Raw genomic sequence first — 25,128 nt, 5'->3', positions numbered from 1 at the left:
CTCCCCCTACTGTATTACCTCAGCACTCCCCCTACTGCATTACCTCACACTGAGCAGCACTCCCCCTACTGTATTACCTCAGCACTCCCCCTACTGTATTACCTCAGCACTCCCCCTACTGTATTACCTCACACTGAGCAGCACTCCCCCTACTGTATTACCTCACGCTGAGCAGCACTCCCCCTACTGTATTATCTCAGCACTCCCCCTACTGTATTACCTCAGCACTCCCCCTACTGTATTACCTCAGCACTCCCCCTACTGTATTACCTCACACTGAGCAGCACTCCCCCTACTGTATTACCTCACGCTGAGCAGCACTCCCCCTACTGTATTACCTCAGCACTCCCCCTACTGTATTACCTCAGCACTCCCCCTACTGTATTACCTCAGCACTCCCCCTACTGTATTACCTCAGCACTCCCCCTACTGTATTACCTCAGCACTCCCCCTACTGTATTACCTCACGCTGCTCCTCCCCCTACTGTATTACCTCACGCTGCTCCTCCCCCTACTGTATTACCTCACGCTGCTCCTCCCCCTACTGTATTACCTCAGCACTCCCCCTACTGTATTACCTCAGCACTCCCCCTACTGTATTACCTCAGCACTCCCCCTACTGTATTACCTCAGCACTCCCCCTACTGTATTACCTCAGCACTCCCCCCTGTATTACCTCAGCACTCCCCCTACTGTATTACCTCACGCTGCTCCTCCCCCTACTGTATTACCTCACGCTGCTCCTCCCCTTACTGTATTACCTCACGCTGCTCCTCCCCCTACTGTATTACCTCACGCTGCTCCTCCCCCTACTGTATTACCTCAGCACTCCCCCTACCGTATTACCTCACACTGAGCAGCACTCCCTCTACTGTATTACCTCACGCTGAACAACAAATGACTTAACACTAATGTTTTTTCAAGTTAGATTTGTTGTTGCTAGCGAACAATTCTTCGCAGCTAACCGTACAAGTAGCTAGCCAGTTAGCCCTATTGACTTACTATGGGCTTGCTATCTCCTCTAAGTAGGCAGGTAAACATGCCCATAATGATCACAGCGTCTATTTATTAACGTATCAAGATATCAAATATTGTAGTTCGGCAACATATGAGATGTGAAAAGGCAACGTTTAATTCCCGAGTCTGTTTGCTCCGGCTTCAGCTCAAATAAAATGGCTGCCATTATGATTTCAAGGACATTTGCATCATATTTCTTTCCATGCTTTCTGTTGACGCTTTCATTGACGCATGTCCAATCGTAGTATGCATTTCAGAAGGGCCCTCTATGCTCCGTATTTGATTTGGACCCGTGCTCCGACCCTCCCGTGCTCCAGTTTGCGTGCTCGGAGGTAGTATGCGTTTTGAGAAACACTCAATGTGTTTGCTTCATCTCGTAACTTTCTTCCTTCCGCCCCCTCCCCCAGGCTGACCAATGACGAGTCAAGACAGAACTGGGAGACCTACGGAAACCCAGATGGGCCAAAAGGTACCGGTTCAACTCCTCAACGTTTTAATCATTTCATCGATGCTACTTCCGAAGTGTGTCTCCTTCCTCCAAAAGTTAAAAGCACTTGTTTCTTACCCTTTATTGATCTGACAGGAAATGAGTGATATAAGACACTGCTTTTAGACTAGTGGGCACCTCCGAGGAAAGGAGCTTGCGGAGCGTCACGCCCCTCTGGACTCTAATTCAGGTCCGCGGGTGGTTTTGACTAATACGTATAGAAATTATACTTAAAAAAAATATTTTTTTAGTTTTTTTCCAAAACTGTGAAGAAATTTAAATGGACCTACGCATTTAGTCTCTTCGCTGTGTCCAGCTTGATAAGTCATTGGTAAGTCTCTTCGCTGTGTCCAGCTTGATAAGTCATTGGTAAGTCTCTTCGCTGTGTCCAGCTTGATAAGTCATTGGTAAGTCTCTTCGCTGTGTCCAGCTTGATAAGTCATTGGTAAGTCTCTTCGCTGTGTCCAGCTTGATAAGTCATTGGTAAGTCTCTTCACTGTGTCCAGCTTGATAAGTGATTGATAGTCTCTTCGCTGTGTCCAGCTTGATAACAGTCATCTGAATGAAAGTTACGGGAGCATCAACTCCAAAAGCGATGGATAAAGGTGTAGCGGTATTTAGAAATGTTTTGCTAATTTTTACGGCGAGGAAATCATTTTGTGACCCTCCGGACCTCGTTGAAGACCGAATGTGCCCCCCCCCCCTCTGGACCTCGTTGAAGACCGAATGTGCCTCCCCCCCCTCTGGACCTCGTTGAAGACCGAATGTGCCTCCCCCCCCTCTGGACCTCGTTGAAGACCGAATGTGCACCCCCCCTCTGGACCTCGTTGAAGACCGAATGTGCCTCCCCCCTCTGGACCTCGTTGAAGACCGAATGTGCCCCCCCCCCCCCTCTGGACCTCGTTGAAGACCGAATGTGCCTCCCCCCCTCTGGACCTCGTTGAAGACCGAATGTGCCTCCCCCCTCTGGACCTCGTTGAAGACCGAATGTGCCCCCCCCCCCCTCTGGACCTCGTTGAAGACCGAATGTGCCCCCCCCTTTGGACCTCGTTGAAGACCGAATGTGCCCCCTCCTTCTGGACCTCGTTGAAGACCGAATGAGTAGTTTGAGACCCCTGATCTATTTCCATTCCATAAAAACCATCGATGTTTCATGTCTCTTCCTTTCTCCTCTTCCTCCTCCTCTTCCTCCCCCTCCAGCCACTAGTTTTGGCATCGCTCTGCCTGCGTGGATCGTAGACTCCAAGAACTCCATGCTGGTATGTATTCTTCCTGTTAGGTTTGATCCACCTGTTGTTTATACATTACTGAGTTAACAGATCTGTCTCTCGCACTCTCTCTCTCTCTCTCTCTCTGTCTCTGTCTCTGTCTCTGTCTCTGTCTCTGTCTCTGTCTCTATCTCTATCTCTATCTCTATCTCTATCTCTATCTCTATCTCTATCTCTATCTCTATCTCTATGTGTCTCTGTCTGTCTGTCTGTCTGTCTGTCTGTCTGTCTGTCTGTCTCTGTCTCTGTCTCTGTCTCTGTCTCTGTCTCTGTCTCTGTCTCTGTCTCTGTCTCTGTCTCTGTCTCTCTGTCAATTCAATTCAAGGGCTTTATTGGCATGGGAAACATGTGTTAACATTGCCAAAGCAAGTGAGGTAGACAACATACAAAGTGAATATATAAAGTGAAAAACAACAAAAATTAACAGTAAACATTACACATACAGAGGTATCTGTCTCTCTCTCTGTCTCTCTCTGTCTCTCATGTCTCTAGGTATTGCTGGTTTATGGTCTAGCCTTCATGGTCATCCTGCCGGTTGTTGTGGTAAGAGTCCTCTGTTACCATAGAAACACAAACAGATCTACTGAGTTGCTTGCGCAATACACCGGTATACTGGTATGCAGTTTGTTTGCCATCCTAAGTGGAAGTCCCAATTCGCTGACGTTGGACCCCTCGATTTAGCTTGAGGGAGCGAGGGAACGTCTTGTCACTTGCGAGGTTGATATGACCCACAATTCAATGCAAACTGTAGTCACATGTCAAACTCTGGTGGCCGTGAGGTGGCAAATGTAATCAAGGCTGCATTTTCTGCAGGTCAGAAAAAAATATGAAGCTAGCTAAAATCAGATAAATGGCTTAAATAAATATATACATACATACATACTGTATATATACATACATACATACTGTATACATACATACTGTATACATACATACATACTGTATACGTACATACATACTGTATACGTACATACATACTGTATACGTACATACATACTGTATACGTACATACATACTGTATACATACATACATACATACATACATACATACATACATACTGTATACGTACATACTGTATACGTACATACTGTATATATACATACATACTGTATACGTACATACATACTGTATACATACATACATACTGTATACATACATACATACTGTATACATACATACATACTGTATACATACATACTGTATACATACATACTGTATACGTACATACATACTGTATACGTACATACATACTGTATACGTACATACATACTGTATACGTACATACTGTATACATACATACTGTATACGTACATACATACTGTATACGTACATACATACATACATACTGTATACGTACATACATACTGTATACATACATACATACATACTGTATACATACATACATACATACTGTATACGTACATACATACTGTATACGTACATACATACTGTATACGTACATACATACTGTATACGTACATACATACTGTATACGTACATACATACTGTATACGTACATACATACTGTATACATACATACATACATACATACATACATACATACTGTATACGTACATACATACTGTATACATACATACATACATACTGTATACATACATACATACATACTGTATACATACATACATACTGTATACGTACATACATACTGTATACATACATACATACTGTATACGTACATACATACTGTATACATACATACATACTGTATACATACATACATACATACATACTGTATACGTACATACTGTATACGTACATACTGTATGCGTACATACATACTGTATACATACATACATACTGTATACATACATACATACTGTATACGTACATACATACTGTATACATACATACATACTGTATACATACATACATACATACTGTATACGTACATACATACTGTATACATACATACATACATACTGTATACGTACATACATACTGTATACATACATACATACTGTATACATACATACATACATACATACTGTATACATACATACATACTGTATACGTACATACATACTGTATACGTACATACTGTATACGTACATACTGTATACGTACATACATACTGTATACATACATACATACATACATACTGTATACATACATACATACTGTATACGTACATACATACTGTATACATACATACATACTGTATACGTACATACATACTGTATACATACATACATACTGTATACATACATACATACATACATACTGTATACGTACATACTGTATACGTACATACTGTATACGTACATACTGTATACGTACATACTGTATACGTACATACATACTGTATACATACATACATACTGTATACATACATACATACTGTATACGTACATACTGTATACGTACATACTGTATACGTACATACATACTGTATACGTACATACTGTATACGTACATACATACTGTATACATACATACATACTGTATACGTACATACTGTATACATACATACTGTATACGTACATACATACTGTATACGTACATACATACTGTATACGTACATACATACTGTATACATACATACATACTGTATACGTACATACATACTGTATACATACATACATACTGTATACATACATACATACTGTATTTTTTTATTTTTTTATTTTACCTTTATTTAACCAGGTTTCACCTTTATTTAACCAGGTAGGCCAGTTGAGAACACCTTTATTTAACCAGGTAGGCCAGTTGAGAACACCTTTATTTAACCAGGTAGGCCAGTTGAGAACACCTTTATTTAACCAGGTAGGCCAGTTGAGAACACCTTTATTTAACCAGGTAGGCAAGTTGAGAACAAGTTATCATTTACAATTGCGACCTGGCCAAGATAAAGCAAAGCAGTTCGACAGATACAACGACACAGAGTTACACATGGAGTAAAACAAACATACAGTCAATAATACAGTATAAACAAGTCTACATACGATGTGAGCAAATGAGGTGAGAAGGGAGGTAAAGGCAAAAAAGGCCATGGTGGCAAAGTAAATACAATATAGCAAGTAAATCACTGGAATGGTAGATTTGCAATGGGAGAATGTGCAAAGTAGAAATAAAAATAATGGGGTGCAAAGGAGCAAAATAAATAAATAAATTAAATACAGTAGGGAAAGAGGTAGTTGTTTGGGCTAAATTATAGGTGGGCTATGTACAGGTGCAGTAATCTGTGAGCTGCTCTGACAGTTGGTGCTTAAAGCTAGTGAGGGAGATAAGTGTTTCCAGTTTCAGAGATTTTTGTGGTTCGTTCCAGTCATTGGCAGCAGAGAACTGGAAGGAGAGGCGGCCAAAGAAAGAATTGGTTTTGGGGGTGACTAGAGAGATATACCTGCTGGAGCGTGTGCTACAGGTGGGAGATGCTATGGTGACCAGCGAGCTGAGATAAGGGGGAACTTTACCTAGCAGGGTCTTGTAGATGACATGGAGCCAGTGGGTTTGGCGACGAGTATGAAGCGAGGGCCAGCCAACGAGAGCGTACAGGTCGCAATGGTGGGTAGTATATGGGGCTTTGGTGACAAAACGGATTGCACTGTGATAGACTGCATCCAATTTGTTGAGTAGGGTATTGGAGGCTATTTTGTAAATGACATCGCCAAAGTCGAGGATTGGTAGGATGGTCAGTTTTACAAGGGTATGTTTGGCAGCATGAGTGAAGGATGCTTTGTTGCGAAATAGGAAGCCAATTCTAGATTTAACTTTGGATTGGAGATGTTTGATATGGGTCTGGAAGGAGAGTTTACAGTCTAACCAGACACCTAAGTATTTGTAGTTGTCCACGTATTCTAAGTCATATACATACATATACATCATAATACATACTGTATACATACATACATACACACACATACTGTATACATACATACATACATACATAAAACGTTGCTAGATTCATAAACATATTTTTTTGCAATTCTGAAATGTATTGGAATAAATGACCAAATTATAAAACTAGCTAGCCAGTAATGGGTAACTGTAGCTAGCTACCTGACAGGAGTGCTGGCTAGATACGTTAGCTTACTAGTTACATTAATACTGTAGCTAGCTACCTGACAGGAGTGGTGGCTAGATACTTTAGCTTACTAGTTACATTAATACTGTAGCTAGCTACCTGACAGGAGTGGTGGCTAGATACGTTAGCTTACTAGTTACATTAATACTGTAGCTAGCTACCTGACAGGAGTGGTGGCTAGATACGTTAGCTTACTAGTTACATTAATACTGTAGCTAGCTACCTGACAGGAGTGGTGGCTAGATACGTTAGCTTACTAGTTACATTAATACTGTAGCTAGCTACCTGACAGGAGTGGTGGCTAGATACGTTAGCTTACTAGTTACATTAATAGCTTTAGGTTGGTTGTTTTTAATCTCAACTTCAGATTTCCACCAAGGACGTTGCCTCTCCAAACATCACTCTCCCTCGCTTGGGCAAGGGACATTTTAAGGTACACTTGGATGTGACGATGTAAACATCATCCAAGGGCTGAGGGGTGTTAGGGCCGAGGGGTGTCAGGGCCGAGGGGTGTCAGGGCCGAGGGGTGTCAGGGCCGAGGGGTGTCTACTTTGAGTTTGAAACGCAGCCCATGGTTCTTGATTACAGCAGAGATGTTCAACCCCCATTCCTGGATCAAAATCCCTGCTGCCAACTTGTTTTGTGCGTCTCCCCAAAAAAGAAAGCTTGGTGCTAAAGGAGCTCCTTAAACTTGACCCCAAAAAAACATCTGTGTCAGATGGATTAGACCCTTTCTTCTTTAACAGCCACAGTGTCTGATTTCAAAGAGGATTTACAGCGAAAGCACCACAAACGATTGTTAGGTCACCACCAAGCCACAGAAACACACAGCCATTTTTCCAGCCAAAGAGAGGAGTCACAAAAAGCAGAAATAGAGATAAAATGAATCACTAACCTTTGATGATCTTCATCAGATGACACTCATAGGACTTCATGTTACACAATACATGTATGTTTTGTTTGATAAAGTTCATATTTATATAAAACAAATCTGAGTTTACATTATGCGTTGTTCAGTAGTTCTAAAGCATGTGGTGATTTTGCAGAGAGCCACATCAATTTACAGAAATACTCGTAATAAACATTGATAAAGATACAACTATTATACATGGAACTTTAGATAAACTTCTCCTTAACCTCTCTGCGCACCGATCCCATACGGTCACATACGATGATCGTTACATAAATAGTCATATTAAACATTCATGAAAATACAAGTGTCTTACATGTATCGAAAGCCTAGAATCTTGCTCATCCAACTGAGTTGTCAGATTTAAAAAATGATTTACTGCGAAAGAATATGATGCGATTATCTGAGCATAGAGCCCCATAAAAAAAAAACTATTTCAACCAGCACAGGCATAACAAAATCACATACTGCATTAAAATAAATAAATAAATAAATTGTTTGCCTTCTCTGCTCTTCCCTCTATAGTTCCCTCAATCTTTCTTCAACTCCCTGCTCTTCTCCTCCTCAGGGTACATGGTGGTATCAGTTACAAACCTTGTCTCTGCTCTTCTCCCCCTCAGGGTACGTGGTGGTATCGGTCTATACGTTACAGTGGCGACCAGATTCTAATCAACACGACACAACTCTTCATGCACTTCATGTACAAGACGCCCAACATGAACATGAAACGTGAGTTAACAAACCTGACCGCAGTTTTAAAGTGGTACTTCACCCAAATTGATAGAAATGACACATTTTGTTTCCTTGCCATGTAATCCGTCTATGGACCACGTATGACAGCAACCCATGCTTTGGCTTAGGTTGCCTGGCCGCTGTTTCCAAAATGCTAACTTTCTAGCATTTTGTGGCACAACTCGAATTAGTCAATGGTACTGATATTAGTATTGTTCACTCTTCATGTGTAGGGTTAGCCATGGTGTTGACGGCTGCGTTTGAGTTTGACCCTCGCAGCAACAAAGAGGCCACCATACGACCCACGGACAACATCCAAGTACCACAGGTAAAATAGTGACTGTCGTTCTGTCTGCCTGCCTGTCGTTCTGTCTGCCTGCCTGTCGTTCTGTCTGCCTGCCTGTCGTTCTGTCTGCCTGCCTGTCGTTCTGTCTGCCTGCCTGTCGTTCTGTCTGCCTGCCTGTCGTTCTGTCTGCCTGCCTGTCGTTCTGTCTGCCTGCCTGTCGTTCTGTCTGCCTGCCTGTCGTTCTGTCTGCCTGCCTGTCGTTCTGTCTGCCTGCCTGTCGTTCTGTCTGCCTGCCTGTCGTTCTGTCTGCCTGCCTGTCGTTCTGCCTGCCTGCCTGTCGTTCTGCCTGCCTGCCTGTCGTTCTGCCTGCCTGTCGTTCTGCCTGCCTGCCTGCCTGTCGTTCTGTCTGCCTGCCTGCCTGTCGTTCTGTCTGCCTGCCTGCCTGTCGTTCTGTCTGCCTCCCTGCCTGTCGTTCTGTCTGCCTCCCTGCCTGTCGTTCCGTCTGCCTCCCTGCCTGTCGTTCCGTCTGCCTCCCTGCCTGTCGTTCCGTCTGCCTCCCTGCCTGTCGTTCCGTCTGCCTCCCTGCCTGTCGTTCCGTCTGCCTCCCTGCCTGTCGTTCCGTCTGCCTCCCTGCCTGTCGTTCCGTCTGCCTCCCTGCCTGTCGTTCCGTCTGCCTCCCTGCCTGTCGTTCCGTCTGCCTCCCTGCCTGTCGTTCCGTCTGCCTGTCGTTCCGCCTGCCAAATAATTTTGCACGCCCAATTTTTCAGTTTTTGATTTGTTAAAAAAGTTTGAAATATCCAATAAATGTCGTTCCACTTCATGATTGTGTCCCACTTGTTGTTGATTCTTCACAAAAAAATACAGTTTTATATCTTTATGTTTGAAGCCTGAAATGTGGCAAAAGGTCGCAAAGTTCAAGGGGGCCGAATACTTTCGCAAGGCACTGTAAGTGACCTACGTGATTAGTGTAGATCCGATGAGAAGTTTTTTTTGGGGGGGAGGGGCTTTGGATCAGACTACTGATTGTTATTGGGGGGGGGCCTTTGGATCGGCTGTTCTATTATACAGGCTGTCATGGCAACAAGCGTTCTATTATAAAGGCTGTCATGGCAACAAGCGTTCTATTATAAAGGCTGTCATGGTAACAAGCGTTCTATTATAAAGGCTGTCATGGTAACAAGCGTTCTGTTATACAGGCTGTCATGGCAACAAGCGTTCTATTATAAAGGCTGTCATGGTAACAAGTGTTCTATTATAAAGGCTGTCATGGTAACTGTAATATTAGTGGATTGTTTTTTTAAGACTTGAGTGTCATTTGCAGTAAAGTCTAGTCAACAAATAACATTGGATTTCTTTAATTTAATTTAATTAGTTAAAACCTGCATTCTCTCTGCAGGGATTTATTCCATGTTTCAGTGCAACAACAAAGACTGTCACCTTTTTGGTCCCTCACCAGTTTGCATCCCTGCTGTCGACCTGTCTGTCTACGTGTCGGTCTCTCTCTCTCTGCCTCTGTGTGGGTCTCTCTCTCTCTCTCTGCCTCTGTGTGTGGGTCTCTCTCTCTGCCTCTGTGGGTCTCTCTCTCTCTCTCTCTCTCTCTCTCTCTCTCTCTCTCTCTCTCTCTCTCTCTGCCTCTGTGTGTGGGTCTCTCTCCCTCTCTCTCTCTGCCTCTGTGTGTGGGTCTCTCTCTCCCTCTCTCTCTGCCTCTGTGTGTGGGTCTCTCTCTCCCTCTCTCTCTGCCTCTGTGTGTGGGTCTCTCCCTCCCTCTCTCTCTGCCTCTGTGTGTGGGTCTCTCCCTCCCTCTCTCTCTGCCTCTGTGTGTGGGTCTCTCTCTCTCTCTCGGCCTTTGTGTGTGGGTCTCTCTCTCTCTGCCTCTGTGTGTGGGTCTCTCTCTCTCTCTCGGCCTCTGTGTGTGGGTCTCTTCTCGGTGTGTTAAACCTCTCCCTGTCTCTCTCTAGCTGATCCGTGAGTTGGGGAACATCAACGTGAAGAAGAAGGAGCCTCCATTCTGCTACCCATACAGTCTTAAGGCCCGGGTACTGGTGTTGGCTCACCTGGCACGCATGGAGGTCTCAGACGACATCGAAGAGGGTACGACACACCGCGCACACAGGGCTGCTACGGTTACCGTATTACCGCCACACCGGCGGTCACGAGTCATGAAGGCAGTCAAATTTCACTTGACCGTTTAGTCACGGTAATTAGGCTTCTCTAAGCTCTGATGCTGCTGATGGTCATTAGTTGTCTACCAAACTGGCTAACTGCCTGGTACTCAGCACTCTATTGTCCCTCTAATCACTCTGACATCAATGCAAATGTGATGGAAAATCAATGAAAACACTTCATGAGAGCACATGAGCTCATGTTGCACAACATTTATATAGGTTGATTAAACAGAGTGATGAACAGAGTAGGATCCCATCAGCTTTCTATAGGCTAGGCCTGCTATATTTATTAATCAGCTTTCCTAACATTCAGCACATTGCTTCTCTTTACAACAGGAGTATAGCCTACTTGGCGTGCCTGAAAATGAACCACGGGAAAAGCGTCCTCCATTCGCTATTTTTATTTATTGAACCTATATTTAATTAGGTTAAGTAAAAACAAATTCTTATTTACAATGAAGGCAAAGGCCTCCTGCGGTGAAAACATGCATACACACACACACACACACACACACACACACACACAGAGAACAAGTGAGACAACACAGGCTACATAAAGAGAGACCTAACACAACATGACAACGACATGGCAGCAGCACAGAACATGGTAGCAACACAACATGGTAGCAACACAACATGGTAGCAACACAACATGGTAGCAACACATAACATGGTACAAACATTATTGGTCCAGACAACAGCACAAAGTCAAGAAGGTAGAGACAACAATACATCACACAAAGCAGCCAGAACTGTCAGTAACAGTCCATGATTGAGTCTTTGAATGAAGAGATGGAGATAAAACTGTCCAGTTTGAGTGTTTTGTTGCAGCTCGTTCCAGTCGCTAGCTGCAGCGAACTGAAAAGAGGAGCGACCCAGGGATGTGTGTGCTTTGGGGACCTTTAAACAGAATGTGACTGGCAGAACGGGTGTTGTATGTGGAGGATGAGGGCTGCAGTAGATATCTCAGATAGGGGGGAGTGAGGCCTAAGAGGGTTTTATAAATAAGCATCAACCAGTGTGTCTTGCGACGGGTATATAGAGATGATCAGTTTACAGAGGAGTATAGAGTGCAGTGATGTGTCCTATAAGGAGCATTGGTGGCAAATCTGATGGCCGAATGGTAAAGAACATCTAGCCGCTCGAGAGCACCCTGACCTGCCGATCTATAAATCATGTCTCCGTAATCTAGCATGGATAGAATGGTCATCTGAATCAGGGTTAGTTTGGCAGCTGGGGTGAAAGAGGAGCGATTACGATAGAGGAAACCAAGTCTAGATTTAAACTTAGCCTGCAGCTTTGATATGTGCTGAGAGAAGGACAGTTTACCATCTAGCCATATTCCCAAGTCCTTGTATGAGGTGACTACCTCAAGCTCTAAACCCTCAGAGGAAGTAATAACTCCTGTGGGAAGAGGGGCATTCTTCTGACCAAACCACATGACCTTTGTTTTGGAGGTGTTCAGAACAAGGTTAAGGGTAAAGAAAGCTTGTTGGACACTAAGAAAGCTTTGTTGTAGAGAGTTTAACACAATCCGGGCAGGGGCCAGCTGAGTGTAAGACTGTAAATGGATGAGAGAGCTTCCTACTGCCTGAGCTATGTTGTTGATGTAAATTGAGAAGAGCGTAGGGACTAGGATCGAGCCTTGGGGTACTCCCTTGGTGACAGGCAGTGGCTGAGACAGCAGATGTTCTGACTTTATACACTGCACTCTTTGAGAGAGGTAGTTAGCAAACCAGGCCAAAGACCCCTCAGAGACACCAATACTCCTTAGCCGGCCCACAAGAATGGAAAGGTCTACTGTATCAAAAGCTTTGGCCAAGTCAATAAAAATAGCAGCACAATATTGCTTAGAATCTAGGTCAATGGTGACATCACTGAGGACCTTTTAAGGTTGCAGTGACAGATCCTTAACCTGAGCAGAAAACAGGTTACATACCTGAATACTATAGACATCAAGAAAGCCAGTCAGCTGAATATATATGGAATAATAGAAATAGGCCTATAACAGTTAGGATCAGCTTGGTCTCCCCCTTTTGAATAAAGGACAAACCGTGGCTGCCTTCCAAGCAATGGGAACCTCCCCAGAGAGGAGAGACAGGTTAAACAGGTCAGAGATGGGCTTGGTGATGATAAGGGCAGAAACCTTAAAGAAGAAAGGGTCTAAACCATCTGACACAGATGTTTTTTGGGGGTCAAGTTTAAGGAGCTCCTTTAGCACCCCCGCCCACCCGCTCTGTGGCCCGCCCGCTCGCTCTGTGGCCCGCCCGCTCTGTGGCCCGCTCTGTGGCCCGCCCGCCCGCCCGCTCTGTGGCCCGCCCGCCCGCCCGCTCTGTGGCCCGCGGCCCGCCCGCTCGCTCTGTAGCCCGCCCGCTCGCTCTGTGTCTCACTCTCTCTCTCTCTATGTGTTACAGACCAGAGGTTTGTGGTGAGGAAGAGTCCAGCTCTGCTCCAGGAGATGGTCAACGTGGGCTGTCAACTCACCATGATGGCCAACAGCAGAGGAGGTGTACACACACACACACACACACACACACACACACACACACACACACACACACACACACACACACACACACACACACCATGATGGCCAACAGCAGACTGACACACACACACACACACACACTGTCAACTCACCATGGTGGCCAACAGCAGACACACACACACACACACACACACACACACACACACACTGTCAACTCACCATGATGGCCAACAGCAGACTGACACAGACACTTGACCAAACTGACACAGATGCATGCTGGCCTGTGTGTGCAGGGTTCCATGCCCCCAGGCTGGTGTCGATAGAGAACTGTATGAAGCTGACCCAGATGATCGTCCAGGGTCTGCAGGAGTCCAAGTCTCCTCTACTGCAGCTTCCTCACTTTGAAGAGGAGCACCTCCGCTACTGTGTCTCCAAGAAGGTACCGTCACCCAGACAACGTTTGGCTCTGTGTACAAGGCCTCTTTCTCAATTACATCCTCTCTTCTCACCTTCTCAAAACCCATTGGAGGAAAAAGTCTGAGGGGAGGGACCTTGGATCTAGTCGTCCAATAGAGTTGAGAAGGATGCAAGGAGATAGGTTGTGAGGAATTGCAGTAGGACCAATTGAGATGGAGCCATAACATAGTAATTATCTGTCCCCTCCTCCCTATACCCTCCAGTATAAGGTGTGTTACTATGGTTACCAGTATTAGGTGGTAACCAGTACAAGGTGTATTATGGTATGGTAACTAGTAACCTCTCCCCGGTACAAGGTGTATTATGGTATGGTAACTATAGTAACCTTTCCCCAGTACAAGGTGTATTATGGTATGGTAACTATAGTAACCTCTCCCCGGTACAAGGTGTATTATGGTATGGTAACTATAGTAACCTCTCCCCGGTACAAGGTGTATTATGGTATGGTAACTATAGTAACCTCTCCCCGGTACAAGGTGTATTATGGTATGGTAACTAGTAACCTCTCCCCGGTACAAGGTGTATTATGGTATGGTAACTATAGTAACCTCTCCCCGGTACAAGGTGTATTATGGTATGGTAACTAGTAACCTTTCCCCAGTACAAGGTGTATTATGGTATGGTAACTATAGTAACCTCTCCCCGGTACAAGGTGTATTATGGTATGGTAACTATAGTAACCTCTCCCCGGTACAAGGTGTATTATGGTATGGTAACTATAGTAACCTCTCCCCGGTACAAGGTGTATTATGGTATGGTAACTATAGTAACCTCTCCCCAGTACAAGGTGCGTAGCCTGCAGGACCTGGTCAGCCTGAAGGACTCGGACCGTCGGAGCATGCTCCGTTTCCTTGGCGAGGAGAAGTATGACGAGGTTATGGCTGTACTCGCCAGCTTCCCGTCCATCACCATGGATACCAAGCTGCAGGGTGAGGTCACGCCCCTTCTCTGAAGTTTGTGTTTGTATTCACTCAATTTTAGTTCCTGCAGGCTGTCCCGACAGATACTGGCATGAAACCACATCTAACTGGCTGTCCCAACAGATACTGGCATGAAACAGTATCTAACTGGCTGTCCCAACAGACACTGGCATGAAACCACATCTAACTGGCTGTCCCAACAGATACTGGCATGAAACCACATCTAACTGTCTGTCTCAACAGATACTGGCATGAAACCATATCTAACTGGCTGTCTCAACAGATACTGGGATGAAACAGTATCTAACTGGCTGTCCCAACAGATACTGGCATGAAACCACATCTAACTGGCTGTCTCAACAGATACTGGCATGAAACCATATCTAACTTGCTGTCTCAACAGATACTGGCATGAAACAGTATCTAACTGGCTGTCTCAACAGATACTGGCATGAAACCATATCTAACTTGCTGTCTCAACAGATACTGGCATGAAACAGTATCTAACTGGCTGTCCCAACAGATACTGGCATGAAACCATATCTAACAGTGTAGAAGGTCCTTACATGACAATAAACAAATGTTAGAAGAGAATAAGGTATTTTGTTTAATTGATAAGATATTTGTTTTTCTCAGGGGAAAACCTGTCTTCTGTTGTCTCTCCAGTCCTGGACTGTTACTACTGTCATCTCTAACCTGTTGTCTTCTATTGTCTCTCCAGTCCTGGACTGTTACTACTGTCATCTCTAACCTGTTATCTTCTGTTGTCTCTCCAGTCCTGGATGATGAAGACAGCAATAACATCACAGCTGGATCCATCGTCACGGTTACGGTCACCCTGACCAGGAAGAGGATGGCGGTAAGGGTTGGTCGGAGGGAGAGAGGGAGGGTTGGTCGGAGAGAGGGAGGGAGAGAGGGAGGGAGGGAGGGAGGGTTGGTCGGAGGGAGAGAGGGAGGGAGGGTCGGTCGGAGGGAGAGAGGGAGGGAGGGTCGGTCGGAGGGAGAGAGGGAGGGAGGGTCGGTCGGAGGGAGGGAGGGAGGGTCGGTCGGAGGGAGGGAGGGTCGGTCGGAGGGAGAGAGGGAGGGAGGGAGGGTTGGTCGGAGGGAGAGAGGGAGGGAGGGAGGGTCGGTCGGAGGGAGAGAGGGAGGGAGAGAGGGAGGGTCGGTCGGAGGGAGAGAGGGAGGGTCGGTCGGAGGGAGGGAGGGAGGGTCGGTCGGAGGGAGGGAGGGTCGGTCGGGCGGAGGGTCGGTCGGGCGGAGGGTCGGTCGGGCGGAGGGTCGGTCGGACGGAGGGAGGGAGGGAGGGAGGGTTGGTCGGAGGGAGGGTCGGTCGGAGGGAGGGTCGGTCGGAGGGAGGGAGGGAGGGTCGGTCGGAGGGAGGGAGGGAGGGAGGGAGGGTCGGTCGGAGGGAGGGAGAGAGGGAGGGTCGGTCGGAGGGAGAGAGGGAGGGAGAGAGGGAGGGTCGGTCGGAGGGAGAGAGGGAGGGTCGGTCGGAGGGAGGGAGGGAGGGTCGGTCGGAGGGAGGGAGGGTCGGTCGGGCGGAGGGTCGGTCGGGCGGAGGGTCGGTCGGGCGGAGGGTCGGTCGGACGGAGGGAGGGAGGGAGGGAGGGTTGGTCGGAGGGAGGGAGGGTCGGTCGGAGGGAGGGAGGGAGGGAGGGTCGGTCGGAGGGAGGGAGGGTCGGTCGGAGGGTCGGTCGGGCGGAGGGTCGGTCGGGCGGAGGGTCGGTCGGACGGAGGGAGGGAGGGAGGGAGGGAGGGTGGGTTGGTCGGGCGGAGGGAGGGAGGGTTGGTCGGGCGGAGGGAGGGAGGGAGGGAGGGTTGGTCGGGCGGAGGGAGGGAGGGAGTGTTGGTCGGGCGGAGGAAGGGAGGGTTGGTCGGGCGGACGGAGGGAGGGTTGGTCGGGCGGACGGAGGGAGTGTTGGTCAGGCGGAGGGAGTGTTGGTCAGGCGGTGGGAGGGAGTGTTGGTCGGACGGACGGAGGGAGGGTTGGTCGAGCGGACAGAGGGAGGGTTGGTCGGACGGACGGAGGGAGGGAGGGAGGGAGGGTTGGTCGGGCGGAGGGAAGGATGGTTGGAGGGGTAGAGAAAGGGTTGGAGGAGTAGAGGAAGGGTTAGTGGGAGGGGTAGAGGGAGGGAATTAATCTGTTATTCGATGTGTTTGAATGGTCTAATAGCAATAAAGCCACATTTTTAAATGTTTAACAAATATTAGTTTTTTTAATACTTCAAGGGGTCTTAAAATTCCTAATCAAATAGGTAAAAGAAGTGTGTGACCTAAAAACAATCCTACAGTTTCATAAACTCCCTCGGCTTAGAGAGTAGAGGGCTTCACATAGCAAATGAGTCGCACCTATGTATTCAATATGTCACTTTAGTTACTGAGTGTGTGTGTGTCTCTCTCTCTCATGTGTGTGTGTGTCTCTGTGTGTGTAGGAGGTGTTTGAAAAGGAGCAGAATGTGACACCGTGTCTCGGAGTCGGAGAGGAAGCCAGTACAGAGGATGCTGTCGCGGTACACACCGTCTGAACACACACACACACCTGACGACACACACACACACATTTGACAACGCAACGACGGATAACACATAACTTGTGCCTGTTTGTGTGCAGCAGGGAGACGTCAGTAAAACCAAAGCCAAGGTGTGGCAGAACAAGACCAAAGCAGCCAAGAAAACCAAGCAGTCAAAGAAGAAGAAACTCACCAAGAAGAAGCCCCTCCCACTGCCAGCAGCCAAGGCCAAACAGGCCAATGGGAGCGCGTCAGGAAGTGTAAGCAGCCAATCAGAGAGTTAATCCAAGTGGATTGTTTTGTTTTAATTAAGTCATCTTAACTTCTTTCACTGCCAGTACCAGACCTGGATTCAAATACTATTTAGACTATTTCAGTTACTTTGAAAAAAACATTTCCTAGTAGTTTGGAATTATGAAGGAAGTGGTTCGAGCCCTGAATGCCGATTTGGCTTACAGCCGTTGTATATCAGAACTCATTCCACGTGTGACAAAGTATTTATTCTCAGTCTGTGAATCCCGTTGGTTACCAGTTTACAATAGCAGAAGGTTCTCGAGGGTCTGTACCACATGGCCAATATAGTCCACGGATAAAGGCTGTGTCCAGGCACTCTGCGGTGCGTAATGCGCAAGAACAACCCTCAGCTGTGGTATTTTGTCCAGATACCACACCCCCTCGGGCGTGTATTTAAAAACACAGTTAAGTGGGGGGTTTTTTATTTTTTTTTTTCAAATACAGGTATTTAAATACTTATTATGCATTTTAACCGAGGTCTGTTTGGTCGTTGGGTCATTTTAAATATTAAAAAAAAATATGTATACAAAAATACCAGTATTTTATATCTTATCAATTAAACAAAATACTACTAAAATACTATCAACTAGTAGTTGATTCGGCCACATTATTTGCATATGCATTTAAACCCAGGTCTGGTGGAAAACTGACCAATCCGTGTTGAGCTTTATGGATGCCTGTTTGTGTTTAGGAGGTGGTTGCCGTGGCGAAGGAAGATGAGGAGGACAGGTCAGACAAAGGCAGCGAATCGGAGGAGGGCGAGGGTAACAAAGATTCTCCGAGCGAGAGAGATGAGGAGAGTGACAAACAGAGCGACACGGAGCAGGATGAGATCGCCGGGGACGACGAGGAGGTCAGAAACCCGTGTGTGTGTGTGTGTGTGTGTGTGTGAAACTCCCCGAGCACATGGGTAACTCCAGTCCTGGGAGGTGTCACACCTTTGCCCCAGGTCCAGCTAACACACCTGACTCCAATAATCAACTAATCCTGATGTAGAATGTGATTAGTTTAATCAGGTGTGTTTGTTAGCGATGGGGGTGTGAACCACTCCGGCCCCAGAGGACTGCAGTTACCCATCTCTGAAGTCGAACGTCACCGATTCACGCTGTCGGAGTAGAGGATGTGTACACTTTAGGAGAAAAGACCTGTGTGTGTATAGATCAGGGCTCCTCCAACCGTTCCTGGGCGCAGTATCTCTCCAGGAACAGGGTTGGAGTTAAAACCTACAGGAGGGTCTCTCTCCAGGAACAGGGTTGGAGTTAACCTACAGGAGGGTGTCTCTCCAGGAACAGGGTTGGAGTTAAAACCTACAGGAGGGTGTCTCTCCAGGAACAGGGTTGGAGTTAAAACCTACAGGAGGGTCTGTCTCCAGGAACAGGGTTGGAGTTCAAACCTACAGGAGGGTCTCTCTCCAGGAACAGGGTTGGAGTTAAAACCTACAGGAGGGTGTCTCTCCAGGAACAGGGTTGGAGTTAAAACCTACAGGAGGGTATCTCTCCAGGAACAGGGTTGGAGTTAAAACCTACAGGAGGGTCTGTCTCCAGGAACAGGGTTGGAGTTCAAACCTACAGGAGGGTCTCTCTCCAGGAACAAGGTTGGAGATCAGTGGTATAGACTATGTATAACCCCCCCCTCCATCTCTCTCCCCCCCCCCCCCCCCAGGAGTGGGAGGCTCTGCAGCAGAGTGTCCAGCGAAGGGAGAGGGCGCTGTTGGAGACCAAATCTAAGGTGACCCACCCCGTCTACAGCCTGTACTACCCAGAGGAGAAACATGAGTGGTGGTGGCTCTACATCGCTGACCGCAAGGACCAGACTCTAGTCTCCATGCCATACCACGTCTGCACACTCAAAGACACAGAGGAGGTGAGAGAGAGGGTGTGTGTGTGTGTTGCCTATGTGTAGTATGACGCTCAACAGTTTCCCGTGTGTGTATCAAGAATGATCCACCACCCAAAGGACATCCAGCCAACTTGACACAACTGTGGGAATCATTGGAGTCAACATGTGGACCAGCAGCCCTGTGGAAACGCTTTCTACACCTTGTAGAGTCCATGCCCCTGACAGATTGAGGCTGTTCTGAGGGTGGGGTGGGGTGGGGTGGGGGTGGCCACTTGAATATTAGGAAGGTGTTCTTAATGTTTTGTATACTCGGTGTGTTCTCACTCTGACAGGTGGAGCTGAAGTTCCCAGCTCCCTCTAAAACAGGGAACTACCAGTACTCTGTTATCCTCCGCTCAGACTCTTACCTGGGTCTGGACCAGATCAGACCCCTCAAGGTGAGACCTTACAACTCACGTGTGTCTGTGTGTGTGTGTGTCTGTGTGTATTAGAAACTAAAATGTTCTAAGTGAGAATAGGCATTGGTCTGAAGCTGAAAGGGAATTAACATGAGCACCACAATGCCTGTTTTACCCATGTTCACCACAATGCCTGTTTTACCCATGTTCACCACAATGCCTGTTCTACCCATGTTCACCACAATGCCTGTTCTACCCATGTTCACCACAATGCCTGTTCTACCCATGTTCACCACAATGCCTGTTCTACCCATGTTCACCACAATGCCTGTTCTACCCATGTTCACCACAATGCCTGTTCTACCCATGTTCACCACAATGCCTGTTCTACCCATGTTCACCACAATGCCTGTTTTACCCATGTTCACCACAATGCCTGTTCTACCATGTTCACCACAATGCCTGTTCTACCCATGTTCACCACAATGCCTGTTCTACCCATGTTCACCACAATGCCTGTTCTACCCATGTTCACCACAATGCCTGTTCTACCCATGTTCACCACAATGCCTGTTTTACCCATGTTCACCACAATGCCTGTTTTACCCATGTTCACCACAATGCCTGTTTTACCCATGTTCACCACAATGCCTGTTCTACCCATGTTCACCACAATGCCTGTTTTACCCATGTTCACCACAATGCCTGTTTTACCCATGTTCACCACAATGCCTGTTCTACCCATGTTCACCACAATGCCTGTTCTACCCATGTTCACCACAATGCCTGTTTTACCCATGTTCACCACAATGCCTGTTTTACCCATGTTCACCACAATGCCTGTTCTACCCATGTTCACCACAATGCCTGTTTTACCCATGTTCACCACAATGCCTGTTCTACCCATGTTCACCACAATGCCTGTTTTACCCATGTTCACCACAATGCCTGTTCTACCCATGTTCACCACAATGCCTGTTTTACCCATGTTCACCACAATGCCTGTTCTACCCATGTTCACCACAATGCCTGTTTTACCCATGTTCACCACAATGCCTGTTCTACCCATGTTCACCACAATGCCTGTTCTACCCATGTTCACCACAATGCCTGTTCTACCCATGTTCACCACAATGCCTGTTCTACCCATGTTCACCACAATGCCTGTTCTACCCATGTTCACCACAATGCCTGTTCTACCCATGTTCACCACAATGCCTGTTCTACCCATGTTCACCACAATGCCTGTTCTACCCATGTTCACCACAATGCCTGTTCTACCCATGTTCACCACAATGCCTGTTCTACCCATGAGCACCACAATGCCTGTTTTACCCATGTTCACCACAATGCCTGTTCTACCCATGTTCACCACAATGCCTGTTTTACCCATGTTCACCACAATGCCTGTTCCACCCATGTTCACCACAATGCCTGTTTTACCCATGTTCACCACAATGCCTGTTCCACCCATGTTCACCACAATGCCTGTTTTACCCATGTTCTCTACCCATGTTTCACAGCACCACAATGCCTGTTCCACCCATGTTCTCTACCCATGTTTCACAGCACCACAATGCCTGTTCCACCCATGTTCTCTACCAAGGTTTCACAGCACCACAATGCCTGTTCCACCCATGTTCTCTACCCATGTTTCACAGCACCACAATGCCTGTTCCACCCATGTTCTCTACCCGTTTCACAGCACCACAATGCCTGTTCCACCCATGTTCTCTACCCATGTTTCACAGCACCACAATGCCTGTTCCACCCATGTTCTCTACCCATGTTTCACAGCACCACAATGCCTGTTCCACCCATGTTCACCACAATGCCTGTTCCACCCATGTTCTCTACCCATGTTTCACAGCACCACAATGCCTGTTCCACCCATGTTCTCTACCCATGTTTCACAGCACCATAATGCCTGTTCCACCCATGTTCACCACAATGCCTGTTCCACCCATGTTCTCTACCCATGTTTCACAGCACCACAATGCCTGTTCCACCCATGTTCTCTACCCATGTTTCACAGCACCACAATGCCTGTTCCACCCATGTTCTCTACCCATGTTTCACAGCACCATAATGCCTGTTCTACCCATGTTCACCACAATGCCTGTTCCACCCATGTTCTCTACCCATGTTTCACAGCACCACAATGCCTGTTCCACCCACAGCACACAGCTTTGACCTACTGCAGGATTTATGTTGATATTGTACTTCAGTCTAAGTGGAGATGTAGTTTGAAGTACAATAGGATTCAGACCAGCAGCTCATTTCTGTCTGCAGTCTCCGACTGTGTGTTTTAACTATATATATTTTAACTGTGTGTATTGTAACTGTGTGTTGTAACTACAGTGGGGCAAAAAAGTATTTAGTCAGCCACCAATTGTGCAAGTTCTCCCACTTAAAAAGATGAGAGAGGCCTGTAATTTTCATCATAGGTACACTTCAACTATGACAGACAAAATGAGAAAAATCAGAAAATCACATCGTAGGATTTTTAATGAATTTATTAGCAAATTATGGTGGAAAATAAGTATTTGGTCACCTACAAACAAGCAAGATTTATGGCTCTCACAGACCTGTAACTTCTTCTTTAAGAGGCTTCTCTGTCCGCCACTCGTTACCTGTATTAATGGCACCTGTTTGAACTTGTTATCAGTATAAAAGACACCTGTCCACAACCTCAAACAGTCACACTCCGAACTCCACTATGGCCAAGACCAAAGAGCTGTCAAAGGACAGCAGAAACCAAATTGTAGACCTGCACCAGGCTGGGAAGACTGAATCTGCAATAGGTAAGCAGCTTGGTTTGAAGAAATCAACTGTGGGAGCAATTATTAGGAAATGGAAGACATACAAGACCACTGATAATCTCCCTCGATCTGGGGCTCCACGCAAGATCTCACCCTGTGGGGTCAAAATGATCACAAGAACGGTGAGCAAAAATCCCAGAACCACATGGGGGGACCTAGTGAATGACCTGCAGAGAGCTGGGACCAAAGTAACAAAGCCTACCATCAGTAACACACTACGCCGCCAGGGACTCAAATCCTGCAGTGCCAGACGTGTCCCCCTGCTTAAGCCAGTACATGTCCAGGCCCGTCTGAAGTTTGCTAGAGAGCATTTGGATGATCCAGAAGAAGATTGGGAGAATGTCATATGGTCAGATGAAACCAAAATATAACTTTTTGGTAAAAACTCAACTCGTTGTGTTTGGAGGACAAAGAATGCTGAGTTGCATCCAAAGAACACCATACCTACTGTGAAGCATGGGGGTGGAAACATCATGCTTTGGGGCTGTTTTTCTGCAAAGGGACCAGGACGATTGATCCATGTAAGGAAAGAATGAATGGGGCCATGTATCGTGAGATTTTGAGTGAAAACCTCCTTCCATCATCAAGGGCATTGAAGATGAAACGTGGCTGGGTCTTTCAGCATGACAATGATCCCAAACACACCGCCCGGGCAACGAAGGAGTGGCTTCGTAAGAAGCATTTCAAGGTCCTGGAGTGGCCTAGCCAGTCTCCAGATCTCAACCCCATAGAAAATCTTTGGAGGGAGTTGAAAGTCCGTGTTGCCCAGCAACAGCCCTAAAACATCACTGCTCTAGAGGAGATCTGCATGGAGGAATGGGCCAAAATACCAGCAACAGTGTGTGAAAACCTTGTGAAGACTTACAGAAAACGTTTGACCTCTGTCATTGCCAACAAAGGGTATATAACAAAGTATTGAGAAACTTTTGTTATTGACCAAATACTTATTTTCCACCATCATTTGCAAATAAATTCATTAAAAATTACAGGCCTCTCTCATCTTTTTAAGTGGGAGAACTTGCACAATTGGTGGCTGACTAAATACTTTTTTGCCCCACTATATATATTTTAACTGTGTGTTGTAACTATATATTGTAACTATATATTGTAACTGTGTGTTTTAACTGTGTTTTAACTGTGTGTTGTAACTATGTATTGTAACTGTGTTGTAACTGTGTGTTTTAACTGTGCCAGCTGGAGGTGCACGAGGCCAAGGCGGTGTTGGATAACCACCCCCAGTGGGACATCCCAGAAACGGAGGAGGAAGACGAGGAACAGGAGGACAGTGACGGGATCGAGGAGAGCGAAGAGGAGGATGAAGACAACGACTAAACACACACACACACACACAACCACCCCAGGGCAGTTTGTACACACACACAACCACCCCAGGGCAGTTTGTAAACACACAACCACCCCAGGGCAGTTTGTACACACACACCCATACTGACATGGACTGTGGACCTCCCTATGGCCCCGCCCCTCACATCCTTTTCTACAGAGACCTAGACTGAGTCATGTCCTGACTCTAATGTTCACTTTCACAGGACAACTGTCAATATATATATCCAGCCCTGTGTGTCTGTGTCTGTCTGAATGAGTGTGTGTGTCTGTGTGTTTGATTAAGAGAGAGAGAGTGTGTGTCTGTGTATTTGATTAAGAGAGAGAGAGTGTCTTTGTGAATATGCGGGAGAGAGTGTGTGTGTGTGTGTGTGTGTGTGTGTGTGTGTGTGTTCCTCTTTCACACTGTGGTCTAGAGGACTTGTTACCGAGGCTCTGTGTTTTCCCCAGGGTTGTGTAAACAACTTCCCTTATCAAAATAAATATCAGAAATGGACTCAATTGAAATCATGACATTTTTGTATTTGTTCATAATTGAAGGAGTTTTCAACATCTCTCATCCCAAAACTCCCTTCCCCAGAGTATGGACAGTAGTGTAACAGGTTTCACGTAGAAATGTCAGTGTATAGATCTGTAATACTCATTGAAAGCAAGTCTGATATGTGGTAGAAACGTACGTATGATATTTCTATGCTTTCGGGATTTAAGTTTCATTTTTATTTTGTCTACTTACTTTTGGTGTTTTGTACGCTGGCTTTAAACAGCTAAATATGTATTTTTGGTTATTGAGAAGATATTTCACAGCGGTTTTGGGACGGTACAATTAGTCTACACAATAGATGGCTTGTTTTGTCACAAACTGACATTTAAAGTGGGGGGTGGGCGACGGACCGGACGACTGGGGGGGGGCGGACCGGACGACCGGGGGAGGCGACGGGGCGACAGTACTAGGGAATTGAGAAAGACGATTTCTCTGGTGACTGACTGGCAGGCTGCCCTTATAATGAACCACAGGGTGACTGACTGGCAGGCTGCTCTTATAATGAACCACAGGGTGACTGACTGGCAGGCTGCTCTTATAATGAACCACAGGGTGACTGACTGGCAGGCTGCTCTTATAATGCACCACAG

At 46.4% G+C, this 25,128-nt stretch overlaps 1 protein-coding gene across 2 annotated transcripts in view; it reads left to right on the top strand.

Moving 5' to 3' along the window:
* Positions 1 to 24,504, top strand: part of sec63 (SEC63 homolog, protein translocation regulator) — a 41,346-nt gene extending 16,842 nt beyond the window's left edge. Inside the window, exons 5-20 of one of the 2 annotated variants that reach the window (XM_036976427.2) lie at positions 1,425 to 1,486; positions 2,705 to 2,763; positions 3,265 to 3,315; positions 8,346 to 8,454; positions 8,691 to 8,785; positions 10,702 to 10,834; positions 13,323 to 13,415; positions 13,690 to 13,835; positions 14,655 to 14,802; positions 15,570 to 15,652; positions 17,226 to 17,303; positions 17,405 to 17,563; positions 18,289 to 18,450; positions 19,260 to 19,460; positions 19,769 to 19,873; positions 23,851 to 24,504. In XM_036976427.2, coding sequence (XP_036832322.1) covers positions 1,425 to 1,486; positions 2,705 to 2,763; positions 3,265 to 3,315; positions 8,346 to 8,454; positions 8,691 to 8,785; positions 10,702 to 10,834; positions 13,323 to 13,415; positions 13,690 to 13,835; positions 14,655 to 14,802; positions 15,570 to 15,652; positions 17,226 to 17,303; positions 17,405 to 17,563; positions 18,289 to 18,450; positions 19,260 to 19,460; positions 19,769 to 19,873; positions 23,851 to 23,988 — 1,822 coding nt within the window. In that variant the 3' untranslated portion in view covers positions 23,989 to 24,504. The remainder of the gene's footprint in view (positions 1 to 1,424; positions 1,487 to 2,704; positions 2,764 to 3,264; positions 3,316 to 8,345; positions 8,455 to 8,690; positions 8,786 to 10,701; positions 10,835 to 13,322; positions 13,416 to 13,689; positions 13,836 to 14,654; positions 14,803 to 15,569; positions 15,653 to 17,225; positions 17,304 to 17,404; positions 17,564 to 18,288; positions 18,451 to 19,259; positions 19,461 to 19,768; positions 19,874 to 23,850) is intronic. The other variant, XM_036976428.2, reaches the window with a different exon arrangement.
* The last annotated feature ends 624 nt before the right edge of the window (positions 24,505 to 25,128 follow it).

This window comes from Oncorhynchus mykiss, chromosome 4, assembly GCF_057628025.1.
Source record: "Oncorhynchus mykiss isolate SJ-2025 chromosome 4, ASM5762802v1, whole genome shotgun sequence".
Lineage (NCBI taxonomy): Eukaryota > Metazoa > Chordata > Actinopteri > Salmoniformes > Salmonidae > Oncorhynchus > Oncorhynchus mykiss.
Note: the sequence above shows the minus strand (reverse complement) of the source record. Positions and strands in the feature narration are given on the sequence as shown.